Source organism: Lactuca virosa, chromosome 2, assembly GCF_052849685.1.
Source record: "Lactuca virosa cultivar CGN04683 chromosome 2, Lactuca_virosa_CGN04683_v6, whole genome shotgun sequence".
Classification (NCBI taxonomy): Eukaryota; Viridiplantae; Streptophyta; class Magnoliopsida; order Asterales; family Asteraceae; genus Lactuca; species Lactuca virosa.
This window is the reverse complement of record NC_136427.1, coordinates 56,325,001-56,337,262: the sequence shown is the minus strand read 5'-3', so window position 1 is coordinate 56,337,262 and position 12,262 is coordinate 56,325,001. Positions and strand designations below refer to the sequence as shown.

The 12,262-nt window shown below is 28.7% G+C and overlaps 1 protein-coding gene across 1 annotated transcript in view; it reads left to right on the top strand.

Moving 5' to 3' along the window:
* Positions 1-9,878: 9,878 nt before the first annotated feature.
* The window catches only part of LOC145156349 (secoisolariciresinol dehydrogenase-like), a 6,374-nt gene continuing 3,990 nt past the window's right edge, over positions 9,879-12,262 (top strand). Inside the window, exon 1 of the mRNA XM_079075761.1 lies at positions 9,879-9,970. Coding sequence (XP_078931887.1) covers positions 9,942-9,970 — 29 coding nt within the window. The 5' untranslated portion in view covers positions 9,879-9,941. The remainder of the gene's footprint in view (positions 9,971-12,262) is intronic.

The window sequence follows — 12,262 nt, the reverse complement described above, 5'->3', positions numbered from 1 at the left end:
CGGAATAGCAGTAGACAGCTAAAAACTCGAAATAAAGATCGAGTGATATTTAGCCGACACAACCTAAATGAGAATCGAAGATCTCGTCGATTGTAGTTCAACGGTAAAAAGACAGAAGAAAACGGACGTCAGATGAAGAAGTTATGAATTTTTAACGGACTTTTCATGTCCCGGCCCGTTAAAAATATAATAATAAAAATGAAGTCAGAATTAGCCAATGGAGTCTAAACGAAAGTTGTAGAGTATATTCTCGCCTATGCGTGCATATAAAGAACGTCAAAAACGGAGTTCGTACGCAAAAGATATGAATTTTACAATTTATTAAATAAAAATAAATGAAAAATCGAAATATTATCCGGAGCCCTACGCCCAGCGTAACGCGACTACGCTTAGCGTACGTGTGTGATCCGGAATCAGCCACGTCTCTCACTCTTCGCCCTATGTACCACGTCCGAGCCCGGGAATCGAATAAGTGACACCTCGCATGTACGCCCTGCGTACGAGGCTACGCCCCGCATAGTTGGCCGCCTCGGAGTACGCCCAGCGTACCGAGGACTTACGCCCAGCGTAACGCGAGCCACGGTCCCCTATAAATAGAATGTGAAGGCTACCGGATTATGTTACATTATTCACCCATTTTACCCCCTATACACTCTCTAAATTTACCCTATTAACCCCTGAAGTCCCGGTATCAATCCCGAAACTCGAAGCAAGTCCTGACGCTCCGAAGTTCCTGATAAAATTATATTTACAAGCCGAAACTCTGCCCGTGTAAGGCCGGTTGTCATCTAAAATTCCCGGTTTCGTCACAAAAAGTCATATTTAGAGCCGTAGTGCTGCCCAAATTATCATTTAATCCTCGGTTATTTCACGGTGAGTTCAATATAGGGACAATTTTATGTTATGTGTTATATGTTCAATGTGCTTTCCCATGTTATTATGATAATGAGCTATACATTTGACCACGAAGTGTATGACATAAGCATCACTTGGGTACTGGTATGTAGTCTTTGGCCATGAAGTGTATGACATAAGCATCACTTTGGCAACAACAAAATACAAAGACAGGGCCGAAAGCCTGTTGATATTCTGATATTTTATATTCTGCGTCACTTGGGCTGAAGTCTTATTGATGTATATCAAGTATTGAAATTGTTATGTCTCATTGATTGTATATCTTTGAATCAGATTATTCGTTGAAATGGAAAGCCTGTCATATGATACTCACTTGTCTTTCTTGTTCCTTGTCCCTCTTTGCTTCTGTCATATTGATATGTATATGGCATAATGTTATATTGTAACTGTTATTGAACTCACTAAGCGTCACCCGCTTATCCCTCTCAATGTTTAATCTATTGCAGGTGATAAGCATCCAGTATAGTTTTATACTGGTAGAAGATGTAGAATAGATAATATTATGACTTTTGTAATGTATTCCTGGGAAAATATGTAATATATAAAACTTTGTAAAAATCTTAATAGTCGGTTTGTATCCAGTTTATGTAACTAAATTACCAATATAAAATATTGTTTTATGAATATGCATGTAGCATGTTTTTGAGTAACAATGTTTTTAGAAATACGAAAGTTTAGAAATAGTGGGTCTTTCATGATATCTTATGGACAAGCGGAACCTGAATATAAGGTAGCGCACGTGACTTGATGTGGTCAATGATTATGACCGCGTGATTGTTTACCATCCGGGTAAAGTGAACATGGTCGTGGATGCTTTGAGTCGTAAGTCGGCTAGATCTTCAGCTGGGCATATATGTTTGAGGATATCCATTGATTCCCCACTTTTGGATTTGATCATAGGGGTACAGGAAAAAGGAGTCGAGAAGGAGAACTGGAAACATGAGAGGATCAGGGGCGAGATCGACAGCTTTGTCACCGATAGTTGGGGATAGTTGACCCGGTGTGGTCAAGTTTGGGTTCCAGATTTTGGTGGGATCAGACAGATAGTTTTGGAGGAGGCACATAAGTCTCGCTTTTCGATTCACCTAGGAGCCACCAAGATGTATTCGGATTTGAGACTAAGTTACTCGTGGCCGTGGATGAAGATGGAGATAGCCTGATACGTTCAGAGGTGCTTGACTTGTAGGATGGTCAAGGTCGAGCATCAGTGGCCGCATGACAAGCTGCAACCCTTGGAGGTTCCCATGTGGAAGTGAGAACAGATCACCATGAATTTTATCACCAAAATACTGAACACTACCAAGGGTTTTGATTCTATTTGGGTCATCGTGGATCAATTTACCAATAGTGCCCATTATTTGGCCATCCGGGAGAGCTTCTAGACCGAGAAATTGGCCGATGTGTATGTTCGGGAGATTGTTGCTCATCATGGGGTTCCAGTTTCTACGTTCAAATATATATATATATATATATATATATATATATATATATATATATATATATATATATATATATATATATATATATATATATATATATATATATATATATATATATATATATATATATATATATATGGGTGAGATCGGTTGAGAACTCATAGTTTCCCGAGAACTAAAAGTGGAGCGTTGGATCACAATTAATTCATCAAGGACATGATCGTCATCTTACCAATATTATTTAATGTTTAATTTTTTGTGTTATTGAATATATTTATATAAATGTTTAAAAATTTACATAATAAATCAAATTTTCGGATTTTTTTAAAAATAGTATTTTTCAATTTTTTTTTAGAAAAAAAGTGCAGATTTTTTAATTTTTTATAGAAAACATGAATTTTTGATAAAAAAATATATTTTTTTAAAAAACTGCAATTTTTTAAAGAAAACTGCATTTTTTTCAAAAAAAAAAAAACTGTAATTTTTTAAATAAAAAAAACTGCAATTTTTTCAAAAAAACTACAAGTTTTTCAAAGAAAGCTGCATTTTTTTCAATAAAAAAACTACAATTCATTTTTAAAAAACTGCATTTAAAAACAAAAACTGCAATTTTTTCACAAAAACTGCATTTTTTTTACAAAGTAAATTTTTAAAAATCAATAAATTAAAAAAAAAAAGAACTAGAATATTTAAAAAAAATACTCTTATTTTTTTAACAATAAAAATCAAAGTTTTAGGTGCATATATGCATATTTTTTCAAATGCATATATGCATATTTTTTATACTATAATATTTGTAAGTAAATCATAAAAAATCTCATTTTTATTATTTAATCTATAAACATAATAGTACAAGTATTTTATTCGATACAAAATAAAATATAAAAAATAAAAAATGCTACAAATTTCAAAGCGTTTTCATGTCTTCGTGTCAATATTTCCTTATTTTCTTCAATTTATCATTTTTTGACATCTTCAATATTCACCACAATTTCTTCCAAATCTGCAAGAAAATTAAAAAAAATGATTGATGCAAAAACACTAACAAAAATACATATGTTATTTTGATGTGATTAACATATGAATCACATGCGATTCACATATGAATCACATGTGATTCACATATGAATCAAATTTACATATGTCATCATATGTAAATCACATGCGATTCACATTTGAATCACATGCGATTCACATTTGAATCACATGTTATTCTCATGTGAATCATATGTGATTCACATGTGAATCACATGTGATTCACATGTGAATCACATGTGATTCACATGTGAATCACATGTGATTCAAATGTGAATCACATGTGATTTACATGTGAATCACATGTGATTTACATGTGAATCAAATGTGATTAATATGTGAATTAAATGTGATTAACATATGAATGTGTACATATATACGTAATTCATATGTAATTTACTTATGATTTACATGTGAATCACATATTATTCATATGATTTACATGTTATTAAAATGTGAATCACATGTGATTTACATGTGAATCACATATGACTTACATGTGATTTACATGTGAATCACATGTAATTCATATGTAAATATATGAATCACATCCAAATTAATACAATGGATATTATATACAACAAAAAAGATAATAATTGATACTACACACCTGCAATCCAAATTAATGCGAGGGGATCCAAATACGATTCATAAAGCAGTTGTAGGAGAACATAAAACTTGTTCATAAAAATCATTAAAAAAAACTAAGAAATATGAAATAAATTGAGACTACACACCTGGAATCCAAATTAATGAAGCATTGCATTAACATCAGGCTTTTTTAGCATTTCCAGAATATCAAGAATAACCTGCAAACGACTTATATGAATAAGGCTTCAACTAACAATATTACAGCAACAACAAAAGTCAAAATGAACCTATATCAGGAACCAAGGTTATCAAACAGTGGGAAATAACAATATATTACCATTTGACACAAAAGCATATGCATCCTACAGAATTTATTAGCTAATACGTGTTTGGCTTACCTTAATCTATGGAATTTCCATTAAGATATAATTCATCCTTATAGAAGATTGATACATCAGTTTACTTGAGTTGAATATTAAACTGTTTCTCCTAAACATAAAAAAAATGGAAGGGAACATTAGTGAATTAAGATTTAGTAATTAAACTAATCAATATAATGGAAAAGGAATAAGCAGATATGTTATGTTTTACCAATTTAGTTAACTAAAGAGGAATAGGAGTAGTTCATTTCTACATCAAAAGTTGGAGAAACATCAGCAAAGTCGAACATATTTACTAAGTAGGAACCGAAAATCAGAAAACGAAAATAAGAAGTAGCAACCGGAAAATTAGAAAACGAAAATGTTGTTACTTAAATAAGTAAATAACTATTTGTTTTTTCACAAAGTTTTAAAAATAAATACTATTAGAAGTTATGCAACTGAAATTTCGTGTTCATAAAATACCATTATATAATAGGTTTTAATGGCATTTTATGAACAAAAACAAATAGTTCGTTTCCCAGTATGATATTTTTTTTAAAGACAATACTGTTTTGTAAAACAAAAACAAACAGTAGAAAATAAGTAATATTTTTCTTATATAAAGAAACTGAACTTTGTTGTATACGAAATAAGTCTGGTTACTAATGAGAGATTTAAATATTGCTTAACATATACAAATGTAAAAAAATATTTTAGACCATAACCAACTATAAAAAAAACAATTAAATTTATTCAAAAAAATAAGCTATACTCGATGTGATTACCTTGTCTGTAGTTTAGCCAAATAATATGCAACATTATGTTACATAAATCTAAAGATTATGTTACGACTCTATGACATTATAAATGAATGTAGCAAAGACAAATAAAGTCACATATCACTTTATATGTAAAACAAAAATAAAAACAATTCCTCGGAGCTTTATTATGAAGAGAACAATGTAATTAGTAAAAAGAAGAAAAAAGAAGCTAAAACACCAATTCATAGAAATTGGGTGTCATATTTTGCATGAGATTACTGAAAAAAGAAATTCATAGAAATTCAAGTATACTAGTCAACTTGAAGAACTACTTTACCAGGAATTATCCTTGTATCTTTAGCTTGATTTGCCTCTTGCACTTGTGTAATTGGGAATGTCTTCTAAATAGGAACTTTTAGTCTCCCGGCCTTAGTCAGCATCCGAATCTCATCCAGACCTTCTGCATATGTCCTCATATAAATCCACCAATAGTCTGCAAAAACACTCATATGGTTTACAAGGTCTTAACTGAAACAGACACGCATTAACTGCCCTTTTGTTACCAAAACAAAAGGCAGGGGTTATACCACAAACAAAGACAAATTTTTCTTTGTTAAGTTGTTGCCTGGTAAAATGCATAAATAATACCCTAAACCCTTAACCCTCTGTTCGAAAGAAATGAAATGTAGTTTCTTTTGGGGGTGAATGAACAGTAGTTTGTTTGATTAAAAATTATAAATTTCGAAATACGCAAAAAATATAAAATAATGATATAGATTCTTTGATATTTTATAAATTTACGAAATACTTAAATAGGAAATAAAGATATACATTCTCAAATATTTTGTGTAAAAATTCAAAATAAAAACAACTTACTTCAAGTTTCTAAAACCACTATGCTACTGTAAATATTAAGTCGAATTATGAAAATGGGAATCACACTAACTATGCAAAGACAATTATGACAATTTAATATCAAAGTACAATCATTCACAACAGCAGTTGTATACTAGTTACTAGTTTATCAGATTGATTTTAGAAAAGTAATCTTAGTGATACTTGTTTGAATGAGTTTTACCTATTCCATGAGATAACCGATATTGAATCTGTTTCTTCATCAAAATGGAAGTAGCAGTAGGAAGGCCAATAACCAGACCATATCTATCACTCAATGATGCAGACTCCTCCTAAACCAAAAATCAACATACATCAACATAAAATGAGAAGTAGCAACCAGAAATCAGAAGACTAAGTGGCAACAAGAAATGACAAATGAGAAGTGTAGATTACCGGAGGTGGAGCGTGGAGATGAAATCAGGTCGTCGTTCGTGGAGATGAAATCAGGTCGTCGATTTAGTGAAGCAACAGTGGCAAGCGGAAGTCGTTCGTAGACCTCGTGTCAGTTCGAAGTGATCAACGGATTCGATTGGAAGATCGTTTCTAGATATGACGAATCGATATAACAACGAATTTGATTTAGTAAATGAGGCGGATATGTGAATAGGTCAACAGAGATCAGAGGGAGACACGAATCGGTCGTCGGAGATGCTAATCGATGTTAATATATGAATTTAGATTTTTTTAGATTTTTTTTTCGATAAAGATTAAGCCCTAGAAATTGAAAAAAAGATTTGGTTCATTGAAGAACCAATAATTATGGTTCTCTATTGAACTTCTGTCTCTCTCTCTCTCTCTCTCTCTCTCTCTCTCTCTCTCTCTCTCTCTCTCTCTCTCTCTCTCTCTCTCTATATATATATATATATATATATATATATATATATATATATATATATATATATATATAAAAGGTTGTTGGCCAATTACTTAATGTTTCGTGTTAACAAAGAAATGATAGTTAATCTATTTAAGGCATTAAAGTGCTTTTCGTTCTGATCAAATCGGAAATACGTATCTAATTGATATTTTGTTATATGGAAAATAATTAAAAAGTTGTTTCCATGTAACCAACATCTTTTTTATTATTATTACTAGTTTATAATCCGTGGAAACCACGATTACAAAATTAATTAAATTTTCATAGTCAGAATTCAAAATTATTAATCCGTTAGTTTAAATAAATTATTGATTAAGAGATATTCTTTTTGTTATATAAAAATTGTAATCGTTAATTTAAATAAATACGTGAAATTATATTACTTTAGAATTTGTATTAATTTTATTTTAATTTTTATTCTAATGTTATTAATTTAATGTAATTAGAGTGGGAAATTTAAAATTTGAAATAGAGAATTAATAGGTTGGCAAGTGGCATTCATTAATTAGGAGACCTAATAGAGTGACACATGACAAAATAAGAATAAAATATGTATTAATTAGGAGACCTAATATGATGACACATGTCAAAAGGACATTAAAACTATTCTTTTATTAGAATAGAGATTATTATTATTATTATTATTATTATTATTATAAAGGTTATATATATATATATATATATATATATATATATATATATATATATATATATATATATATATAGGGAAAAGTTGAATAGAGAACCATTATTAATCAAAAAACCAAGGAACAAATCTAAAGCGTCGGAATTTAAAGCGATCAACGGCAAAATGAATGGTTGTAAACTTTTATAATAGACGCACATGTACCGGATTATAACAAAACTCACTTCTTTTTTTCCATTTAAAATTTTTTTTAGGCCAAGTTTTTTATCGAAAAAAAACCGAATATACCGTTGTTCATGATTTTTCGTCCTCTTTCCATAGAGATTCATGATGATATATAAAAAACAAACTTTTTTTTCGAAAAAAATCCACTTAATTTTCTTAGTTTTTTCAATATTTAAGTTTATTTTTATCAAAAAAAAAATTAATTATACCAAAAATATTAATTTTTTATACTCTATTAATAAACATCAATACCGACTAAAAAAAATCTCGAACAGTTCAGATTCACATTGTGAATCTGAATTACTATTATGCACATTGTGAATCTGAGAAGGTTCACAAAAAAAAAAAAAAAATAAACCTCGATCACTGTAGATTCACACTGTGAATCTAAACTGTAAATATTTCAAATTTTAACATTCACAATGTGAAAAAGCTCTGATCAGTTCAGATTCACACTGTGAATCTGACTTATTATTATGCACACTGTGAATCTGAGGAAGTTCACAATGTGAATCTGAATAGGTTCACAATATGAATCTGAACAGGTTCACAATGTGAATCTGAACTGAAATATCGTTTTTCTTTTAACATGAATATGAATCTATGTTTAAAAAGTATAAAAAATATGAATTTTGATATATTTATTAATTTTTTTGTATAAAAAAGACCTTAATTTTTTTCATCAAAGAAAATGAAGTGGGTTTTTTTCGAAAAAAAAAAGTTCGTTTTTTATATATCATCATTTATCTCTATGGAAAGAGGACGAAAAATCGTGAACAACGGTATATTCGGTTTTTTTTTTTTTTTGATAAAAAACATGACCTAAAAAAATTTTAAACGAAAAAAAGTGGTGGACTTTTTTTGTAAATGGTGGATTTTTTGGTATAATCCGGTGTGTGTGCGTCCAATGTAAAAGTGTACATCTATTTCCTTGGCCGTTGATCGTTATGATTTCCAACGCTCACGATTGGTTCCTTGGTTTCTTGGTTATTTATGGTTCTTTATTGAACCTCACCCTATATATATATATATATATATATATATATATATATATATATATATATATATATATATAGGTTCATTTAATACCATGCTAATTTTGTGAGACAATGGACACGATCCTAGCTACTAATCTTGGAGATCAAAAAAATTATAAAATGGAAAATAGTAGGAAAAATCTTGAAATTCATTTTTTAAATATTATTTTCGTTATTTATATCATCCAAAAAGAAAATAAAAAAAATAAAAAAAATCACCATTTTTTTTCGAAATATGAGTGAAATATTCTAATAGAATATATTAAACTGTAAATAATCAAATCAAATTTTAGAATGTTAGAATATTCTAATATTCTACTAAAATTGGTGGGTATGTTAAAATATCTAATATTCTACTTGAATTTTTAGATTTTTTAGAATATTCTAATATTCAGTTAGAGTTTTTTGAATATTTATAGTTTAATATTATAGTAGAATATTCTAACATTCTAAAAATTCGATTTTAATATTTACAGTATAATATTCTATTAGAATATATAACATATTTTTTGAAAGAAAACGTTATTTTTTTTTTTTGGATAAAAAATGACGAAAATTATACTAAAATTTTTTTTGTCCAAATATTTTCATTTATTTTGCATATATATATATATATATATATATATATATATATATATATATATATATATATATATATATATATATATATATATATAAGGCTAAGTTCATATGAGACAGTCTAATTTTATGAGACCGTGAGACCACTTTTTTCTAGTAAAATATTCTAATATTCTAGTTTTCATAAAAATTAAACATGTGTAATATCATAAAAGTATCATAAAAATTAAACATGTCTAATATTCTAGTAAAATATTCTAATATTCTAGTACCACTTTTTATAGATTTTCGCTGAAATTTTTTTTAAAAAAAAATTGATTTTTAAGTATACCATAAACCTCTAAACAATATCATATATATATATATATATATATATATATATATATATATATATATATATATATATATATATATATAAAAGGTCATAGGCCAATAACTTAATGTTTACGCCTTAAAAATGAAATGATAGTTTTCTATTTAAAGGCATCAAACTGCTTTGCAAATTCTGACCATCCTCATTTCTTTCTGATCAAATCGAAACTCGTCTGTAATTGCAATTTTCTTATTCACCAAAACCATGGAAAATAATTCAGAAGATGTTTCCAGGTAATTATTATTATTATTATTATTATTATTATTATTATTATTGTTGTTGATGATGTTGATTACTTTGTTATAAATGCTCTAAAATCTATTTCTAAATTTGATCATTATTTGTAATGGAAATTGAACCTTCAACCATTTGGATTGAGGGTTATAATTTCAACATTGGATATCACTTGTCTTAGACGACGAAACACAAATATTATAACTATGAGGACGAAATATAAAATTTTAAACAAAACACGAAAAACAAGAAAAAAATCACATTGATATATACTACTTTAACAAAATTAACTTACTATTAATAAGTAGTAAAACATAATAGTAAACTCGAACAAAAAATAATTATATTCTAGCAAAAAATTAGTTTTTGATAAAAAAAATTATTGAAGTTAATATTAATAGTTATAGCAAACTCTAAATAAAATAATATACATACATTATAATTCTAATTACTTTCATTTTATAATAATAAATACATATATTTGTTTTCCGTGTTTTCATATTGTTTTTACACTTATGAGTTGTTTGATAGTTTATAATTTGGTTAAAGCTGACTGGATTAGAAGTTATGACTGAATTAACTTTTAACTTGAATTAAATCATACATCAATACCATACAAACATCATGAGCTAATACCATACAAACGGTAAATTACAACCAAGCAATGAGAACTTGCATTAAATCATAGATTCATACAATAAGCAGTTAAAATAACATATTTTTAACAAATTTAACTCAGAAGGAACTGCTCATAACAAGATACAAGATAATAAACAGAGATAATCTACCGTTTCTAATCTTCTAGAGGTGAGTCGATTGAGGGTACCAAAGGAATCAACGTCCTAATTTTCCAATTGAGGGTCAATTAAGGAAAAACCGAATGTAATGTACTGTTTCTATCTTCAATCAGTTAACATATCTTTCAATTTCAGAGGTTAGTCGATTGAGGGTCACTTGAGGAAGAATCGATTGTTATTTACCATTTGCGGATGAAATCGATACAGGCAATGTCGCTATTGGTGGGTGTACGAATAAGAAAAAGGTTGTTATTGGGTGTGCGATTGAGGATGAAATCGATACAGGGATGGATGGAGGTGGGAGGAGCAACCAGAAGAAATCGTTTCTGGGAAGGAGCGTCACAGGAATGAGAAGGAGAAACGGAAAGATGGAGATTATTGATCTCGTTCCCAAACCTTCATATTTACAAAACATACATAATCAGATGATTTCTATGGAACGAGTCCCATGTTTGGACTGAGTCCAAGGTTTTAAAAGGAAAAACAAACATGCTAACTGAAGATTGAGGATGTGGTCCAACTTTGGACCTAGTTAGAAGCCAAATCAAACAACCCCTTATTGTTGATGAGATTGGGAGCTTGGTATGTCTACGTGGCTATGCGGCTTTCAATATTGAGTAGCACACCCGCCTCCATGGCAAATCCAAAATAAATGGGGAGTTGAACACCACCATGCCTAGTCTCTCTGTATGTCTTCCTTTTCATCCCCATTCTACTCAAACTCTCTCTCTCTCTCTCTCTCTCTCTCTCTATATATATATATATATATATATATATATATATATATATATATATATATATATATATATATATATATATATATAGTATAAGTAGATCCGTTTCCCCAACCCCTCTCTCTCTCTCTCTCTCTCTCTCTATATATATATATATATATATATATATATATATATATATATAGGTTGGTGAAACGGATCTACTTATACCATATATATATATATATATATATATATATATATATATATATATATATATATCTCAACACCCCATCACCATTTCACCAACCTTAGGCTATCAGGTCTACTCATTTCCCTACTGCATCTAAAATGTTGTCAGCACAAAATCACATCATCATCAATTATGTTAATTGAGAAAAAATAAAATTTACATAAACAAAATAAAAAATAGATTAAAGTGGGTTAAAGAATCGTGTACTATAAGATATTGAGAAGTTTTACCACATGTATAAAAACAAAAGGTAGGATGCTATTTGATTTCTCTATATTAAAGAAAACTAGGCGTGAGACCCATGTATTACATGAGTTTATTTAAAAAAACTAAATAAAAAATTCTAAACATTTGAGAAATTTAAATTTATAAGAAAAATGAGAAAATAATGAATTATAAAAATTAAAGTGTTTTTTTTTCTCTTTTAAATTTAAACAAATAAATTAGATAAATAAATAAAGAAAATTAATGAATCTTTAATTTAGTAATTTTGAAAATTAGAAAGAAAGTTAATTAATGAAATTGATA